Below are 20,240 nucleotides of genomic sequence, written 5' to 3'. Positions count from 1 at the left end.
TCTGAGCAGTCTCTGGCATGGTCTGTCATCCCTCCAATCCTCACGTCGTTCATCTGAAAAATGGGGATAATAATAACCTTTATCGTCTGGAGTTGTGAGGATTAATGAGCTGATGTGTGAGATGCTCCCCAGTAAGCTGACTGTGAAATGGGGCAAGTTGCTGCACACACCTGCCCCCAGCCTCTGCTTCCTCACCTGTGCAGGGGGCAGGATGCAGAGGTCATCATCACACAGAGATGTTGTAGAGGTGTAAACAAGAGGAGATACAGCACGTGACACTTAGTTGAGTCTAGAGATAGTAACTGCCATGATTCACAAAGGGAAGAGTGGCTGGAGAACCTAGCAAGAGTGAGGAAGCCGAGCAGGGGGTCAGGTGTCCGGGACAGGGACCGTCTGAGCTGAGAGAGTCCCCAAAAGTTTGGCAGTGCCCCATTGGGGCACGTGGCCGAGGGTCAAGAGGCCACAAGGCCACAGCCTACCCAGGCACATCTCCCTCGAGGGCCATTTTGTTGGAAGGTTTTTCAGGAGAAATTTTCATACTGTGAATCAATACACAAATGGGATTTTAAAGAGAAAACACAAAACTTGAGAGGAATTTCGGCTGTAGCAGCCATGTTATGCCATGTCCCATCCTCCCTGGGGAACGTGTGGATGTCCTTTGGGCAACAGAAGTTTGTTCGTGAACTTAGGTAGATAAGGTGATCGTGTCCTCCCTGTTCAACGTGCACAGGGAGCAGATCAAGGGCCTTGAAAGCCAGGTGACTGGCCAGGACGAGACTCCAGGTCCCTTGCCCCTGAGTCCAGCGCTCTGAGCCCTTCTTCTGGCTGCCTTTGCTCCTTCCCCAACTTCCCAGACAGTTCTCAACTTTAAGGGCTCTTCCTGATTTCCTACATAATTCTGATGGAAAAGTGCTGGAATGCAGCCCCCAGGGTAGATCTAGGGGACCTGGATTTTTGACCAAGCATTGAGATATGCATCTGGTACATGATGACTGCAGGGTGCCAGCCTGAGGGTGGGAGCGTGGCTGGACTGAGCCATTGGCTGCTGATCCCCAGGAAGCAGGCCTGCCAGTACCCACAGGGCCAGTGTGAGGGACTACCCTCCCCAACACCCCTTAACTGCCGTGTGTCCGGGGATCTGAACCTGCCCCAGGACCCTGGCTGCGGGAGGTGTGGTAGGATATTTGCAAGTCTAGCAGTCTAGAATGTATGGACCATTTTGGCAGTACTTCCTGTGGGCTACAGCTCTGAAACAATCCAAGAGGACAACAGATTCCATGGCTAAGTATGTTTGGGAGACCTTGGATTAAACAGCAAGCTTCTCTGTAGGACTTGTCAGAGCCTTTGGAGCTCACATTCGTTGTGCCTCCCTGTGATGGGGCCATGTCATGAGGTGTCCTCACACTTGCTTGACTATGGGCCTGTTTTTCCCAGGATGCACTCAGGAAGTTGGGTTCCAAAGAACAAACTTTGGAAAATACTGATAGTAACAGCAGTTGTCATTTATTGAGTGACTGCTGTGTACCAGACCCACAGTATTATCTCTCTTCATCCTTACCACCACCCTGAGGAGGGCACTGTTGCTATCTCTGTTTTGCAGAGAAGAGACCCGAGGTGCCAGTGGTTCCATGACTTGTCTAGGGTCCTCCAGCTGGTATGTGGTGAGCTGGGATTTGAACCCTGGTTTGCTCACGCTGCTGCACTCTGGGGCCGTCCAGCCTGGCTGACACCTGGTATCATCTCCCCATGCCCTGCGTTCCACCTCTGCCCATCTGGCCCCTCCCACAAATAGGGAGCCTGAGCTCAAGGTCTTAGGGTGAGTGAGGGACAAGGAGGACCTTGAACTCAGGTGTCCATTCTGTCAGCACGCAGTGCTTGGTCCCCAGACTCGGCATGCCAGGCAAGGTGCCCCATTCTGCATTCTTTTCCCTGCTACAGGGATCGGGGGCCATAGCCCTCCCCATGATGCTACCATACGGGGGAAGGACTGTGAGCGAGGCTGTCCCTGCCCTCAGATCTCAACATGGCTTGGGGAGGATCTCATAAAGCCAGTAGGGGAACACAGCTTGGTTTTTAATCAGTTATCGACTGGGTGGGTGAGTTTGAGGGGGGAGCATTATAGCTGCAGGCACTGTCCATCAGCAGCAGTTAGTGTCCCATTTGAGTCCATTGAGTCCAACTGGAGAAACCGAGGCCCAGGTCTCACGGCAGAGAGACAGAGCTGAAGCCATGAGGACCTCATCTTGAAGTGGGCCCAGTGAGGACAGGTCTTTGCTCCTCACTGGCCTCTGTCCTCTCTGGAAAAGGGCCCCAACCTTCTGCAGACTCTGACTGTATCTGCCCCTACAGCTCCTGTCACCTCTGGGACTTTGCTCCCTCTGCAGGGAAAGCCTTTGCCCGTCCCTTCTCCTGCCTACTCTCTCCCCGACACTGGCTCCTGGCTGTGGCCATGTCAGGGTCCTGCCTCTGTGCCTCCCCTGTCATAGCACCTTCACCGAGTCGTGTCCTGGCTTTGTGGCGCATTGGCTTCCTGTTAAATGGAGACAGCAAACACTTCTTTCACGTTGTTGAGCTCCACTGCCTGGCACATTGAAGATGCGCAATAAATTATTGGCTGGTTGAAGGGGAATTGGCAGGAACTGTTGCGGAGTGGGTGGAGGTAGCAGGAAGGGAGTCGGGTCATTATTACGCGGTGACAGATGAGTACAACAGCAAGGCCCTGTGAATTTATGGGGTCCCCACTGTGTGCCAATCATGGAGCTAAACCCAGAGAAATATACTGCCTGCTCTTTGCCCGCCATGTGTTTATATTTTTCCCTGGGTAACAAGGGTAACACATGTACAAACCACCGAATGACAAACTACTAAATTCCATGATTGTCAGCGTTCCCTGGAGTGATCCACAGGAGGAACAGGACCTCTGGCTGTTTGTCCAGCACCTCCTGGGTGCGCTGAGTCACATGCTTTATCTCATTAATCCTGACCTCAGTCATGAGATGTAGGAATCGTATTCCTGTTTTACAGGTGAGGAAACTGAGGCTCAGACAAGTAGAGGGATGTGACTGAAATCAGACAGCTAGCGGGTGGCAGAGATGAGCTAGTATTTCAGACTCCAAGTCCATTGCTCTTCTGGCTGAATTTGACACTCTCAGCACACAGCCAGTAAACAGGCTCAGCCTCCAGGCAAGACAGGAGTTAATGATTACTAGCACTCACTGAGAGCCTGGTATTGTGCTGGGAACACTATTTTGAATTCAGTTTTCATGTTAATTCGCCTGTGTTATCTGCCGTTTTTCTAATGCAGAAACTAAGGCTCCATGAGATAAGGCCTGGTGAGATTAGGGAATGAGCTGAGTCTCCCTCCCTCTGGTTTGTCTTGCTCTAAACCTGTGGTTTCCATACCTGGCTGCTGTGCAGTGGGATCCTCTGAGGGACCTTTGGAAATGGCAGTTCCCAGCCCACCACTTCCATCCATCCTAGCCCACGAGACCTCGGGTGGGGCCAGGGCCTCTGTACTGGTACAAGCTCCCTGGCCCTTCTGTCAGGAAGGCACTGCCCTGCACAGTAGGGTGGGGTCTGGGTCCAGGTGTCCTCAGGCCTGTGTGAAGCCTCCCTGGTAGGTGGGGGTGAGCAGGGCCTCTGCTCCCGGGCTCCTGCTGGGTTAACTGTGGTGGGCTCTGCTTGGCTGCCTGCCATGTGCCTTCTCCTCTGTGTGGTGGGCTCTCCTCTAACCCATCTGAAATGCCCACTGGGAAAGAGAACTCAATCCTTTCAGTCTGCCTGCTCCCGGGAGAGGGCGCAGCAGAGGCCTGGAGCCAGGCGTCTTCACAGCGCTGATCTCTGTGTGTCTGAGTGAACAAGACAGCTCCTCTGCAGACATTGTTGTTGATTGGGTGGGGTGAGGGGGCGGAGGGTTCTCTCCCAGTCAGGTGTATCTGTAGTAGTGCTGGACACTTCCTAGGGGGAGTGTAGGGAATACCTGCCCCATGTCAAAGGTCTCCCCTGTGAGGTAGGTACTTTTATTTAGCCCCATTTTACTGATGAGCAGACTGAGGCTTAGTGTGCCTAAGGAAATTACCAAGGTCATTCTGCTGGTAAGTTGCAGGAAGGGGAGGGGAGCCAAGTGCATCAGACTCGAAGCCTGTTCTCTTAACCTCTATCCCATCCTGACAAGGAAAAGAGAGAGCTGGAAGTGAACCTCATGTATTTAGATAATGATCTCCTTCGGTGGATACAGAGCCCTAGGGCGCAGTGGTTAAGCGTTTTGGCTGCTAACCAAAAGGTCGGCAGTTCAAATCCATCACCTGCTCCTTGGAAACCCTGTGGGGCAGTTGTTCTCTGTCCTGTATGGTCGCTATGAGTCGGAATCGACTCGACGGCAATGGGGTTTGGTATTTTGGTTATGTGGATGCAGTGTATTCCTTTCAGAGGGGTACTTTTATTTTCATCTCCTTTCTCCTCTCATGAAGAAGCTACTGTCTGTCTTGGAAGCTGAGGCTGGAGGGCATCGGGAGCATGGTGACTTGCCCAAGGTCACTTGCAGAGTTGGAAGCAAACCTGGAAGTTGAACCCAGGCCTCCTCACTTGCAGCTCAGTGTTGTGTCTTTGCTCCTGCATGCTGCCTCCTTGGTGCCAGGGACAAGGCACTTCATGGGACAGTCCCCGCCCTGGGGTGTGGAGTTAGTGGTGCACGGAGCCATCACCTGCGGGTCCCGGGCCCTTCTGGCTACAGACATTGGGTGCTGGCTGACCAGTCCTTCCCTTTCCTGTTTTCCAGGGTCCTATGAGTGTGGAATCTGTGGCAAGAAGTACAAGTACTACAACTGCTTCCAGACCCATGTACGGGCACACCGAGGTGAGAGGGACACCCCTGGGGCAGAGCCAAGGGGCTTGCACCTCCCCAGTCTCTGCCCATTTTTCCACCTGGGCCCAGCATGGGTGAACCCAGGCGTCCACAAAGCACCAGTCTTCTCGCATCTCCTCCCTCTTCCTGCGGTAGGGGGAACGTGCAGGGAAGAGTAGAGCCTTCCTTCAGCTTGAGGGAGCACACAAGGGTGGAAAGTGCCCGCCAGCCACAGGACGAGCTGCCAGGCCGTGCTCGGGAGTGCTTTCTGTGTGCCTGGGGAAAGTCACGTGGTTCCCAGTCCTCCCGGGGTGCTCAGTGCCTCTTGGCATCAGCAGCCCTACAGAGAAGCACTGAGTCAGTCATCTGTGTCCTCCTTGTAACCCCTGGGAGTAGGGTCGGGGCTGCGGTCTCCTGTTCTGAAGGTGGAGAAACTGAGAGTGAGGGACAGGAGGGGTGGTGTCCCCGACCCTGGCAGGCAGGGAGGAGAGGTGCTAGCTCAGGGCGCAGCTGACACCGAGGGGCACAAGGCAGTTGTCTGAGGCTTTGTTCCCCTGGACCTCCTACAGAACCATGGGGAGGGAGCACTGGTGCTTTAATGGCTCTCCATGATACTGCCTGCCCTAGCTGTCCCTCTTTCCCTCGGCATAGGCCCTGTGTTGGTCCGTCCTCCTTACCCCTTCCTCTCTCTCTTACAGACACTGAAGCCACCTCAGGGGAGGGAGCCTCCCAAGGCAGTGAGTATTTCCCCTCCTTGTGGGCTGATGGGGGGTGGCAGGGAGAGACACTGTCATTCCCTCCCCCGGGACTGCCCAGGGTCGCCTCAAGGAGACACACTGCTGTGCTCCAGGCTTTGGTGCCAGTGGAATCTCCCCTCAGCCAACAAAACTGAGCTTCAGAACCCAGAATTCCACTCCTGGGTGCATACCCAAAAGAGATGTATGCACAAGTGCACTGAAAGACGTGAACTAGAATGTTCATAGCAGGACTATTCCTAACAGCCCCAAACCGAAGACTACCCAGATGTCCACCACGGGATAAATAAATTATAGAAAATCCACACAGACTACGGCACAGCAGTGAGAATGAGTGATTTATAGCTGCACACAGCACCGTGGATGACTCCCATGAAAATGTTGAGTGAAATAAGCCAAACACAAGAGTTCATCCTCTGAGATTCTATGTATATAATGTACAGGAGCAGAGTCTGTGGGTAGTGCAGATGGTAATGCACTTGGCTGCTAACCTTAAGGTTGGTGATTTGAGCCCACTCAGAGGTGCCTTGGAAGAAAGGCCTGATGATCTACTTCCGAAAAACTAGCCATTGAAAATCCTGTGGAAAAAATAATTAATGTCGCTAAATGGTACGTGAAACTGTTGAATTAGTGTTTTGTTTTGTTGTGTATATTCTCAACAGCAACAACAAACTAAGAAAGAAAACCCTATGGGTCACAATTCTGTTCTAACACACATGGGGTTGCCACGAGTCAAAATTGACAGCAACTGGTTTGGTTTTGGTTTTAAAGTACAAAAGCAGGCGAAGCTAATTGACGCTGTTAGCAGATAGTGGTTACCCTTGGGAAGGGGCATGAGGGAGGCTCCAGGGGAGCTGTATTCTGTGTCTTGAGCTGGATGCTAGTTTCATTGGTATGTTCAGTTTATGAAAGTTGAAGGAGCTGTATACTTAGACAGTTTGTATACTTTTTTGTGCCAGGGGTCAGCACACTTCTTCTGTGAAGGGCCAGATAGTGAATATTGTAGATTTTGTGGACCAGACATCTCTGTCAAAACTGCTCAGCTCTGCCATTGTGTTGTAGCACAAATGCACCCATAAACAATACATAAGCAGATTAATTAACGAACAAACAGCAGGCAGGATTTGGCCCACGGGCCGTAGTTTGCCTGCCTCTATCTTACATATTTGTTATTTCTCTATAAAATGCTTTAAAAAATAATAAATAACGTTACCAAAGAGAAAAGAAACACACGCACACACACAACGAAACAAAGCAGTTTGGGGTGGTGCCCGGGGCTACCCATAACCGATTGCTGTCGAGTCGATTCCAACTCAAAGCGACCCTATAGGACAGAGTAGAACTGCCCCGTGGGATTTCCAAGGAGCACCTGGTGGGTTCGAACTCCTGACGTTTTGGTTAGCAGCCATGGCAGAAGGGTCTTAATTGGACTGGGTCCTGATACCGTTTTTTCTGAGGCTCCTTCCCACCCACTCCATGTTCGGATTCTCACACCATGCAGTAGGCAGGCAGATCTGAGATTAGTGCTCCGTATCCTGGAGTAGAATCTGAGGCTCAGGGAGGTTAGACACTGGTTGTAGCCCCCACAGCTGGTAGGAGGCAAAAACCTGTCCCTCCCTCTCCCCCGGAGCTCCACCCATCCTGGCCTGGCCCTGGGCTCCTTTTTCGCTCAATAGCGCCCTTCTTTTTCGGCACCCATGGTCTGCCCTGTGGTCAGCACACATTTAAAGGCCTTCCCTATTTATCTTTCTTTTCTTGGCTATTCTGGGTCCCTGGCCTCTCGGGCAGCCCCTCAATGATCTCTTGTGTTCCGCCTGGCTTCCGTTGTCCGGGAGGCGTGCTGGGTGAGGGCTCTGTAGCCTGGGGTATTTTTAGTCTTCCCATCACTTTTCCCTTCCTCCCTGTGGCGTTTTATCCCCCATGTCATTGTGCTTTATTATCAGTCCCACCCACACCCCAACCCTGACCCAGGCCTGCACTGCTCTGAACGACTGTTGTCCTCACCCACCAGCCTCGTTACAGATGCCTGGCCTTGGGGCCAACTAAGAATATTGCATCCAGTCTACCCATTTTGCAGATGAAGACACTGAGTCCCAGACAGAAGATATCATACAGCTTGTTAGTAATGGAGGTGGGCCTAGGAGCCACATCTTGCGCCTTCTAGTCCAGGGATGTTTCTTTCATTTATTTGTTAGGAAAATAGTCCAGTCGTACTTAGAGGCATAAAGATATACCCACTTACCCATCTCTCAACTGAGAAAATAAAATATTAACATCTTGTTCAGTTCTCTTACCACTCTCATGTTGATTGCTTTGTGTAAAACAATAATATTAGGTCCTATTTATCAAGCATGTATTGTATGTTAGACCAAGAGGCAGTCGTTTGAACAGAACAAAGGGGTACTCAGTGGTTGAAAATCAGGAAAGGTGTGTGTCAGGGTTGTATCTTTTCACCATACTTATTTGATCTATATGATGAGCAAATAATCTGAGAAGCTGGACTATATGAAGAACGTGACATCAGGATTAGAGGAAGACACATTAACAGCCTGCAATATACAGCTGATACAATCTTGTTTGCTGAAAGCGAAGAGGACTTGAAGCACTTACTGATGAAGATTAAAGACTACAGCCTTCAGTGTGGATTACACCTTAACATCAAGAAAACAAAAATTCTCATGACTGGACCAATAAGCAACTTCATGATAAATGAAGAATATATTGAAGTTGTAAAGAATTTCATATTCTTGGATCCACAATCAACGCCCATGGAAGCAGCAGTCAAGAAATCAAACAACATATTGCATTGGATAAATCTGCTGCAAAAGACCTCTTTAAAGTGTTGAAAAACAAAGATGTCACTTTGAGGACTAAGATGGGCCTGACCCAAACCATGGTATTTTCAGTTGCCTCATATGTATGCAAAAGCTGGACAATGAATAATGAAGACCGAAGAAGAATTGATGCCTTTGAATTATGGTGTTGGCAAAGAATATTGAATATACCATGGACTGCCAAAAGAACAAACAAATCTGTCTTGGAAGAAGTACAGTCAGAATGCTTCATAGAAGCGAGGATGGCAAGACTTCATCTTACGTACCTTGGACATGTTATCAGGAGGGACCAGTCCCTGGAGAAGGACATCATGCTTGGTAAAGTAGCAGATCAGTGAAAGAGAAGAAGACCCTCAACGAGATGGATTGACACAGTGACTATAACGATGGGCTGAAGCATAACAATGATTGTGAGGATGGAGCAGGACCGGGCAGTGTTTCGTTCTGTTGTACATAGGGTCAATATGGGACAGAACCAACAGCACCTAACAACAATCCTTTTTTTTTTTTTTTTTTATGTGATAAAATATATATAACAAAAGTTTGCCATTTTAACCACTTGTAAGGGTACAATTCTGTGACATAGATTTCATTCACCATGTTGTGCTATCATCAGCACTATCCGTGTCCAAAAATTTTTCATCACCCCAAACAGAAACTCAGTAGCCTTTCAGCAGTAGCTCCCCATTTCTCCCTCCCTTAGTCCTTGGTGGCATGGTGCTTAAGAACTACAGCTGCTAACCGAAAGGTCAGCAGTTTGAATCCACCAGGTGCTCCTTGGAAACCCTATGGGGCAGTTCTACTCTGTCCCACAGGGTCGCTGTGAGTCAGAATTGACTCGACAGCAGTGGGGTTTTTTGGTCAGTCCCTGGTAACTACTAATAAACTTCTGTCTCTCTGCATTTGCCTATTCTGAGTATTTCGTGTAAGTGAGATCATATTATTTGTCCTTTTTGTGCTCTTTTATTTAAAACAGCTCTGGGAGATGTAGATACTATTATTATTCCCATTATACAAATGAGAAAGGCAAGGCACAGAGGCTAGGAAGCATGTTGAAGGCTAGTCACACTTGGAAGTGGTAGAGTTGGATTTGAGCTCCAGTGGCATTTCTTAAGACATGTAGTGCTCTTGGGGTTCTGAAAACGTGATTTCACTGACAAAAAATCATTTTGCCCTCCTTCTTTGTGATTAATTCTCTTGTACAAATTGACTCTTTTCTGTAGGAGGGCCTGGGAGTGTGGTCCCCATCCATGTTGAGGAGACGTTGTGGTGTGTGGTTCTCAGTAGCAGAAAGCTGGGGTTTCATGTCTTTTGGAGGTGGCAGGCCAGGCTGACTGGAGATGCTGGGCAAAGACAAGGTGGGCACCTGCAGAGGGCAGCCAGCCTGGCTAGTGTAGGAAAGGAATTTTGAGGGCAGATCTCCATTAGGAACCAGACTGCAGGAGGCCATACCTCTCCAGGATCATTGGAGCCATCTCAGAAGCTGCCTTCCACAGCCCTCACTAGCTGTGGGACTCAGGGTAGGGCCCTCTGATCCTCAGTTTCCTCATGTGTAAAATGGGATGCTAACTCCTCCTTCTGTTGCAAGGACTAACCAAGGAAGGTACAGGAGGTGCCTGGTGCGTCGCACATGGTAAGCACCCAGGAAGTGGTAGCTGCCGTGATGGATTTTCTTCTCATGTAACTTCTGGTGAAGGGAGGATGGGCCAGTTGTGAATGAGGCCTTTAGGGACTCGGCTCATGCAGGCCAGATTTGGGGGTTGGTTTGGGAGTCACTTCAAGGCTGCCTGGTGTCCTTGTGTGGTCTGAATCTCCCTACATCCCATCCTAAACCTGTGGACACAGAAAGCAATACATGGTCTGCCTGGAGTAGGAGGTTGGGACCAGCACTGAGGCCGGACCTTCACGTCTCCCAGGCCTGACCACACATGGGGAGAAGAACCGGGCATGCAGGGGAGTGAGCTGTGCCACAGCTCTCATGGTCCAAGAGGGTTGGGCAGTGCCAAGGGGCACACTGGCTTGGGAACCAGTTCTCCATGAGGCTGTCCAGCTGGGGCCATTCTTAGTCCTGTCTTTGGTTCCCAAGGCACATGAGTTGGCCAAAAAAATACCCCTGCCCACTGAAGCCCTGGTGACCTTGTGTGTCTTTCCATCCCTCACAGACAATTTCAGGTACACGTGTGACATCTGTGGGAAGAAGTACAAATACTACAGCTGTTTCCAAGAGCACCGAGACCTGCATGCAGTGGATGGTGAGTCAGGCCCCTCACTTTTCAGGGTACAGCCACACAAGGAGGCACCCATTCCCAGGGCTGCTCACCAGCCCCACCCAGCCCCAGCCCTCTCCTCCCTCCTCCTGCCCAGAGAAAGGCCAGGCACTAGCCAGAACCACAAAGGGAGTGACCAGCCCCTGGGCCTAAGAGAAGCATTGCCTCTGCAGTACGTAGGTGTTTAGTCTTGGTATCGTAGAATGTTGAAATCTCAGAATTAGAACCTCAGATCATAGACTCTAAGAATGCAGATGAAGGCTTGGAAAAACACCGTTGGTGGTGGTCACTTCTGGGTGGGTGGAGTGAGGTTCTGGGGGAGAGGTCATTCCCATTGTACTCTGTATACGCTGCTGTTTAGGTTAACCCAAGTAAAATTGCCATTTTTGTAGGTCAGAACTGGTCGATATCAGCAATTCCATATTGAGTCATTTAATAATTCCATGTTGAGTATTCACGTGCTCTGGTGAAATTAAACCAGTTTTGTACAATGAATGATGGCATTTTAGAATCTTAGGTTTTAGAGTTAAAAATTATAGCAATAAATTTAGGGAATACATTTTTAGAATCTTAAGATTCCTAGAAATAGGGCCTTGGACTTGGGAGGGATCTTAGGGGTTCCCTCTCTAACCCCATACCCCCAGCTCCTCCCAAGCTGTGGCAACCACACCCCACCATCTTATGCCACTGGTCATCCCATCTCTCGCCCCCTCTCTCTCTCTCTCTCTCTCCTGCAAATCTCTTCCTCTTTTCTACTGTTCTGGCCTCTGTGAGTGGGTGCTGGCCATCTAGAAACAGGGCTAGGAGATGGGGGGCGGGCTGAGGCCATGAGGAGGTGCAGGGTTCAGGCACAGGCTTCATCCTAGTTGAGACATGCCCTCCTGTGGCCCCTGGTTTTCTGGGGCTTCTACGCTGGCCAGGGCCACCCTCCTGGGCCCCAGAGGCAAGCTCATCAGGACAGAGGATTGGAGCACAGGCAGAGGCAGCTATGGGCAGGGACTAACAGGGCTCCTGTTTGCTTCTTTCCTTCTGCGGCTGCTGCCTCCTGCCTGGGCGCAGTGTTTAGTGTGGAAGGGGCCCCCGAGAATCGGGCAGGTAAGTCCTTGGTGGGTACCCACTTCCCCTGTCCCCAGCGGGGCTTCCGAGACCTGCATTGCCAGGGTGCTAAGGGCCATGTGTTCTCCCGCAGACCCCTTCGACCAAGGTGTTGTGGCCACTGACGAGGTGAAGGAGGAACCCCCGGAACCATTCCAGAAAATCGGGCCAAGTATGCGGGCCTCTCTCTGGGGCCGGGGGTGGGGCACGGGGAGGGGCTGGCTGAGGGAAGCAGGGCTGAGTCTTGCCACCGGCAGGGGCAGGCATCGCTCATCCTGCAGCAATAGCACAGGTTAGTGAGTGGCTGGCCTCCTTATACCTCACTTTGCCCACCTGTCAATTGGACCTTTCAGTCTTAGGATTTTAGTACAGTGTAGCACAGGATCAAAGTCAGAGCAGTGAGGGCATACAGGCCTGGGGCTGCACGCTGGCTCAACTACTTCCTTGCTTGGTGCCATTGCTGTCCGTTAGCCGCTCTGAGCCTCAGGCTCCTCGTGTGGAGTGAGGAGGACATTTTCTTGCAGGTTTGTTGGGGGATTAAATGAGATCATGGATGTAAATCATTTATTAGCGCAGTGCCTGGTACATAGGAGGTGCTCAGAAAATCACTCTTGTCATTGTCATCTGAAGGGGTTTATCAGTGATGGAAGCCGTCCAGAGGAGCCACATGCAGATACTCTGTCCTTGTCCCAATAAGCCCCTGTGGGTGGGAGCCAGCACATGGCTTTCCGGTGTTCAGCAAACTTGTACAGAACAAGACACACGTGGCCTGCCCTTGAGTAATTCACATGGCAGGGAAGACAGACTGTTACAATACAGAGAGAAACACAGGATGCATGCAAATAAAGTATCTAGCACAGGACTTACTCAGGACGTAATACATGAGAGATGTCACTGAGAGAGAGTCAAGAGCCACAGCTTTAGGACCAGCTCAGGTATGCATCCCAGCTCTGTACTTAATAGCTGTGTGATGTTCTGCACGTTTTCTAACCTCTGTAATCTGTCATTTCCTCCGCTTTAAAATGGGAGTGACAACATGATGACAGTAAGACTCACCTCTCAAGATTGGTGGGGGGTTAGATGAGATTAGACTTGTAGCCGTTAGCATGGTCCTTGACATGTACATGGAGCGCATTGAATAGTGGTGCCTCTCAATTACCCAAGGAGCCCTGGTGGCACAGCAGTTAAACTCTGGGTTGCTAATCAAAAGGTTGGTGGTTCAAACCCACCCAGTGGCTCTGTGGGAGAAGAAACCTGGCATCCTGCTCCTGTAAATATTACATCCTAGAAAATTCTATCGGGCAGTTCTACTCTGTCAAGTGGGGTCACTCTGAGTCAGAATCGACTTGACAGCACCTCACAGCAACATTAATTACCCAGGAAGACGCTGACCAAGAAGAAACTTGCTCTGTATATCTCGAAGTCTGACAGACAACTAATGCCAGAACCCAGGAGTTACCACAAACTATAGGGAGTATGGAATTGCAGTGCCAAAACTGGACTGGGTTCAGTTTCTGACATGCTTCCATCTTGACTTTATGAAACTGAGGTTGCCAGAACTATGAGGCTGTTCCTTGTTAGCACTCAGGGGCTGCCTCGTGAGAGAAGAGTGCTACTTCTTGGGCTTCTGTCTCTGCCTGTAAGCAGGTCAATGCCACAGAACTCTGAAAACATCTAGGATAGTCACAGGGTAAGGAGGAGCCAGGAGAGGGTTCAAGTCCACCCAGAGGTGCCTTGAAAGAAAGCCCTGGCAGTCTACTTCCAAAAAACCAGCCATTGAATACCCTATGGAACACAGTTCTATTCTGACATACATGGAGTTGCCATAGTTGGAGTCAACTTGACGGCAACTGGTTTAGGTCGGAGGACAAGGAAAATCCCTGGCAGCAAACATGCTGGGAGGCGCACCCCCCACCCTGGCATCAGCTGAGCACACTAAATAATTGGGTACTGGGGTAGGAGGAAGTAGGAGCCATGTTAGGGCAGAGGTTCCCTAGGTGGGATCCTGTTAGAAGGAGGGAGTTGAACTAAGGGGTTGTGGGTTTCAGCCTGCTCTTTGGCTGCAGATCTGAGAATTCTACTACCATAACAATGGGCAGAGGGTAGGATTGAGGACAGTTCATTCATGTTTACTGAAACAGAGCAAGTTTGGATTCATTTATGGGTGACTTGTTTTTCATGCCTGAATAAACATGAGTAACTTGAAAAAATTTAGAAAAGAATTAGGAAAATTCTACATAACAAGAGAGAATTTAGAAAACTCAGGAAGAGCATACTTCTTGAAAAAGATTTACTGTAAAATCCAAAAGAAAATTTTAGTTGACAACCTCAATCAAATATAAGAAAATACGACCTCTGTGAGAAAGGAGCCTGAAGTCGTATAATGAAAAAGCAACAGGGTGAGCTGAAGAAGCAAATGGAGAGGGGTGAGATGAGGAAGGATTGCAGGGAAGCTGAAAATAAAAGAACAGAGCTAAGATCTACATCATAGATAGTAAAGAACAGAATTAATCTTCAGAAATCGAGTTAGTGATGTGGAAGACAAACAAACAGATTTAGATACTCAGAGGAAAAAATAACATTAAATATGCAGGACAGAAAACCAGCCTCAAATAATTGGTGTTGTAGTACCAGTGGAACAGAAGCAATGCTCCAAAGATATTGTAGAGGAAAATTTTGCTCAGCTAAAGGAAAACCTGTATATGCAGATTTAAAGGGCCCATCATGTGCCAGGTAGAGTTAATATAAAGAAACTCATACCTAGATAGACCTTAGTACTTTTGAACTACAAAAATAAGGGGGCCTGGGGGTGGGGAACCCTGTACAGGCATCTAGGCATAAGAACCAAGCTACCTGCAAATGAATTCAAGGTGAACTGACCTCAGACTTTTCTATGTTAAATGCCAGAAGATGGTGGAATGTTCTGAAGGAAAAAGGTTGTAATCTAAGAATATTTTTATCTAGATAAACTATGATTTATGTTTAAAGAAAAAAAGTGGGGGCTCGAAAACATTCTACTTCTCCCATATACTCATCCATCTTCAAAAAAATTATTTGAATGATACACTGTAATGAACTGAGTGAGAAAGCAAATTTAAAGCTCTGTTATGTGGAATTCATGGTATAAGAGAACTTACGGTGAATGCTAAAACCAGATAAATTGGAAGTAAGATTAAAATGTTGCAAATCTGATTATAAAATTGAATGAAAAGATAAAGGTTATTCTAAAAAATTAAAAATAATTTTTTTAAAAACAAGAAGGAAGGAATGAGTGAGGGATAAAGTAGGTTAAACCAGTTCTACTTATAGTATGGCCCCCAGACCAGCATCAGCATCTCCAGGAAGCTTGTTAGAAATGTAAATTCTTAGGCCCCACTCCAGACCTATGGAGTTAGAATCTCTATAGTGGGGCCCAGAAATCTGTGTTGTAACAATCTAGATGATTCTTATACAAGCTAAAGTTTGAGAAGAACTGGGTTCTCAACAGAGATAAACTTAAAAATATCGTTTCTCTCTTGCCTGTCCCAGTTAGAGGAATGTATCTTATAGACTGTCTAAAATAGTGGAGAATATTGGAAAATAATGTAATATTGGAGAATAATGGTAAAGCAAAGAAATCAATTCATCTATCAACCGAAAAATAAGGGGACAACCAAAAAGGATGGAGCATGAAAAAAAAAAAAACGTAAAAGAGTAAAGCCAAATCAATTATAGCAATAAAAGTAAGTGGCATAATGTCCTTTTTTAGAAGACAAAGATTCTCAGGTTAATATAAAAGACTCCAATAATTAATGGTTTACTAGAGACATACCTAGTTAAATCCTTATCTTTTACTCTGAGCTTGAGTTTCTCTTTCTCAGGAAACTCCTACTTCCTTAATTAGATTAAATTCTCTGTTAAGGTCATCATGGCACTGTGTATGTCTCCTTCACAGCAGTTATCATGATTGTAGTTTTAAATCCGTGTGATAGTTTGATTTTTCTGTCTCCTCCAGACTGTAAACTCTGTGAAAGCAGGGACCATGACTGTTTTGTGCCAGCACTTAACGCGATACCTATTTAATAAATCAAAGTACAAGAAAGTTTGCTGAAGTATATTTAGACACATGCAAACAAATAGAAAGCAGGGTCTGAAAGACAAAGTAATTATCAAGAAACTGATAATATTAATGCTAAACTTGTTGCTGTGGTGCCGATTCTAACTCATAGCGACCCTATAGGACAAAGTAGAACTGCCCCATAGGGTTTCCAAGGAACCACTGGTGGATTTGAACTGCCATCGACAGTTGGTTAGCAACTTTAAGTCTGGAGCCGAGCTTTTATCCACTGTGCCACCAGGGCTCCACTGTTAATGCTAGACAGACTGATAAAACAGTATAATTAAATGCTAAAGCAGTGGTTCTTAAGTGTTCCAGTGCATCACAGTCTTTTGGAGGGCTTGTTACAGCACAGGTTGCTGGACCCCACCTCTAGCATTTCTGTTTCCATAGGTAAGTCTCGAGAATTTGCGTTTCTAACAGTCTCCCAGATAGTGCTGATGCTGCTGGTCCAGGGACCACACTTTAGAGAACCACTTTTTGAGAATAATTTAATGTTAATAATGGGTATAGTTCACAATGAAGACTTTGATCCCATGAACCTGTGTGCATCAAACAACATTGTATTATCTAAATATAAAAAATACATTTAGAAGTACAATGGGTCCAGTGGGAACCATGTGATGATGGGAGGATTATTACAGTGTACCTTTAGTCTTTGACATAACAAGTAGACAAAGCTATATAGGATCCAAATAATATAGTTGATTCAACAACTCTAAAACATGCAAACAGCAAATAATACATCTTCTCCAGTGTTCATGGTTATTACAAAATCACTTAACTACCAAAAATTTTAAAACTTCTACATTGGAGGTAGGGGGACCCATAAACGGAGTAAGAAACCAATTAAGAAAAAAAATACTTGTAACATGTATAACAAAATGTTGATACCCTTAATCTACAGAGAGGTCTTAGAGATTTTTAAAAAGATAAATTTGCGTATAGAAACATTGGCTGTAAAAAACATAGGAAAGTCACAAAAGAAAAACTACCGTCAGTTAAATAGAAAAAATGTTCAATTTCACCAAAAATCAAAGAAATGGGAAATGACAACAGCAGTGTAGTATAGCACCCCACCCCCCCATCAGATAGGCACAGTTTAAGAAAACAATAATACTTAATGCTGGCTATGGTGTGCAGAAGGAGCTGTTTTGACACTCTTCTGTTGGGATGAAAGTTGGCCCAGCCTTTTTAAAGGTAGTTGATGATATGGCTATCAGAAGCCTTAAAAATGCATACTCTTTCCCAGTTCTGGAATGTTTCCTGATGGAGCAAATGTGCAAAGATTTCTAAAAGGATATGGATCACAGCATTTTCTTAAAATATATATATATATATAAAAAGAAAAATAATTAGAAACAATGTAAATGTCCCTTGGTTATAAGGGACTGGATCAGCAAATTCCAAAGTCCATTGGGAACCATGCCACCAATAACTGCCAGTAGAGATCGATATTTATTGATTGGGCCATATGTTCACAAAATACTGTCGACTGAGTACACCAGCCTACAAAGAGGATATAGATCAGGGCTGGCTAATTCAAGGCCCGCAGGGCCACACAGATGATGGGGCCAAGAGCAGCAGGCCCCAGATGAGACGGGCGTGGGTGGGGACTGGGGCAAATGGCAAGATGTACCCTCTACCCCAAGGGTAGCTGCTCCTCTTTGTCTGGGGATTACAGATGATTAACTTTTTTGAATTTTTTGTATTTATCAGTATTTTATAATTTTCCCCCAGTGAACAATATTACATCAGAAATTTTTAAGAAGAAAGAAGTTAGGCAGTGCCAAAAGAGAGGTAAAGATAAAGTCTGGTGGGACCTGAGAGGAAGAAGTGACCCTTTATGCTGGGGTGGGGGGTGGGCAGGGCAGGTCTCGGAGATGAGGGGGGACGCATGTTTGGCCATTGCGGAGGGCAGGGTTTGCAAAGGGGGTGATAGGCTGGCATTGGGGATCATCTCAGGCCAGCACACATTTCCTGAGCACCGGGGCCAGGGGTGGAGTGAGGAACGCGAACAGCGTGTGCCAGGTACTGTTCCAAGCACTTGACAAATATATTTAATCCTCACAGCAATCCTAGAAGGGGGGTCCTGTTACTCTCCCCATTTTACAGTTAGGGAAACTGAGGCACAGGGCGGTTAAGAGACTTGCCCAAGGTCGCACAGCTCAAAATGGCTGAGCTAGGATTTGAACCGAGACGCTTTGACTCCAGAGTCACAGCTTCTGATTCTAGTTGGTGGTCCCAGAATGGGGAGGGAGTGGACTGGGAGAGGGGAGCAAAGATGCTGCTTCTGGGTGGGGGCTGGATACCCATTTCCACACCTTCTTCCTTCTTGGGCAGAAACCGGCAATTACACCTGTGAATTCTGCGGGAAGCAGTATAAGTACTACACGCCCTACCAGGAGCATGTGGCCTTACACGCCCCCATCAGTGAGTACCTGCTGCAGTTGGGGAGTGGTGGTGGGGGGGCGGTTTTGGGAAAGAGGGACCAGCGTTAGTCCAGGGTCCTGGAGCTTTGTGCCAGCGGGTGGTAAAAACAAAGGTGAACTAGGTTCTGGGTCAGTCTGTAGGTCTCTAGGCCTTACCTGAGGCCACCTTACTGCAGTAGCCAGCCAGAATATCTGGAAGAACCGTTCCAGAAAGGAGAGACACAGTTCTCTCTTGGTGGAATTGAGACTTTGAATGAAGAGGCCTGGGCCCATGTAGATTTTGGGTTAGGAGAGTAGGCATCACTTGTCCAAGTCCCTCAGTGGCCCTGTTCCCTCTCCAAATCATGTGATTCCTGAATCCCCACCCTCTAAAGCCACTGCCATGTGATGCAGCTTGAGTCCAAACTAATGCAGGGACCAGCCACCCTCCTCCACTCTCCCGTCTCTCCCCTAAGCTAGGGGCATGTGGACAAGATGAAGACAGTGCCCCTATTTGCCCTTGTTGGTGGAAGGAGTAAGGAGGGGGAAGGAGCACTAAGCTGGAGTTGGAAGTCCGGGGTACAAGTCCCAGCTGGGTCCTAGCCTTACCTGTTGTCTTGGACAGGTCCTAGCCTATGTCTGGACCACAGTTTCTTACTCCTCCCCTGGCAGGGAAGTGCAATCATCCTGGTCTTCTGTTCTGGATGCCTGTGGATCTACAGCTGACCTTCTACCTCTCCTTCTCGGTGTCACAGGGGCACTCCATCCTTAGATCCTCAAGTGCTTGAACTAGAAGGGCCCTCAGATCTTTCTACAGATGGGACCCAAAGTTCTAACAGGGATAAGACTTAACCAGAGTCACAGGGCAGTAGGGTGATGTTTAGGAGCGTATTTGGAGACATCACTGCTTGGTCTGTCAGCAGAGCTGCGGGATCCCACTCCCTCATTGTATGGATGGGAAGACTTAGGTCCAGACAGACAGGAGGAATTGCATAAGGTCTCTGGGGGCATGCTTTGCCTATGGTGTGGGGAGGCCCACGACCCTCTTGGAGCCTGACAGCAATGGCAGGCAGGTGGTTCCTGTAGAGGACTTTAGGGTCAGGAGGAAGAGGTGTCCAGAGCCTGGAGGGCCATGTAGGCAGCTACCCTAGGAATTCCAGCCTGGTGGGCAGCGTGGCGGGGGCCAGGGTACTCCCCAAGTTGGAGTGCTCATGTCCACTGGGGTAGGATTCTGATCCTGACTTGAGACACTCGACTGCTGTGTGACCTTGTGCCTGTTGCTCCTCTTTTCTGGGCTTGAGCGTCCCATCTGTGAGAGTTCTCGAGGCCTTTGCATCCTAGAGATCTGGATTGTAGGCATCTTCAATGTGAGGTGACCCTCAGGCAGGCAACTAGAGGAAGCCGTCCTCAGGAACCTACCCCACTGCAGATGCCTGGGTCACCCAGTGCCACCACATAGCTGGGTCCTGTGTAGGGAGAGAGTTGGTTCCTTCTATCTGGCAGCCTCTCCACTCCACAGCACCTGGGTCTGGTACCGAGGCATCAGGGCAGTGCCTGGGCTTGAGCTTCATGGTCCAGACCCCTCTGGGAATCCAGTAGTGAAGTGCCCTGGTGCAGGTGCCTGGAAAGGAATGCTACGCAGAATGCAGTTACAGTTAGGCATTAATTACAAGGCCAGCCTATGACCTTGGTTTCAGCCTTTAGAGAATGTCTTCAGTGCTGCTTCTCTCTTCCCTCAAATTGTCTTCCTGGGGCAAGTTGAGTAAGGTCATGGAGTTAATAAGAGGGGGCACCTGGCTTTGAACCCTAGCAGGCTGGCTCTAGAACCCCTATCTTAACCATGATGTGATCCTGCACCTCACGTCAGATGGTGCAGCGGGAAGGGGAGCATCATTTGTACCTTGACTTCTCTGTAACCAGATGCTTCTCTCATAAAGCC

At 48.3% G+C, this 20,240-nt stretch overlaps 1 protein-coding gene across 2 annotated transcripts in view; it reads left to right on the top strand.

The window, feature by feature from the left end:
- Positions 1–20,240, top strand: part of ZNF618 (zinc finger protein 618) — a 183,049-nt gene that overhangs the window by 133,594 nt on the left and 29,215 nt on the right. For both annotated transcript variants that reach the window (XM_004372135.1, XM_012554385.1), the window contains exons 4-9: positions 4,778–4,855; positions 5,542–5,580; positions 10,595–10,684; positions 11,759–11,794; positions 11,889–11,966; positions 18,234–18,323. In XM_004372135.1, coding sequence (XP_004372192.1) covers positions 4,778–4,855; positions 5,542–5,580; positions 10,595–10,684; positions 11,759–11,794; positions 11,889–11,966; positions 18,234–18,323 — 411 coding nt within the window. The remainder of the gene's footprint in view (positions 1–4,777; positions 4,856–5,541; positions 5,581–10,594; positions 10,685–11,758; positions 11,795–11,888; positions 11,967–18,233; positions 18,324–20,240) is intronic.

Source organism: Trichechus manatus, unplaced genomic scaffold (genome assembly GCF_000243295.1).
Source record: "Trichechus manatus latirostris isolate Lorelei unplaced genomic scaffold, TriManLat1.0 scaffold00016, whole genome shotgun sequence".
Taxonomy (NCBI): Eukaryota; Metazoa; Chordata; class Mammalia; order Sirenia; family Trichechidae; genus Trichechus; species Trichechus manatus.
Note: the sequence above shows the minus strand (reverse complement) of the source record. Positions and strands in the feature narration are given on the sequence as shown.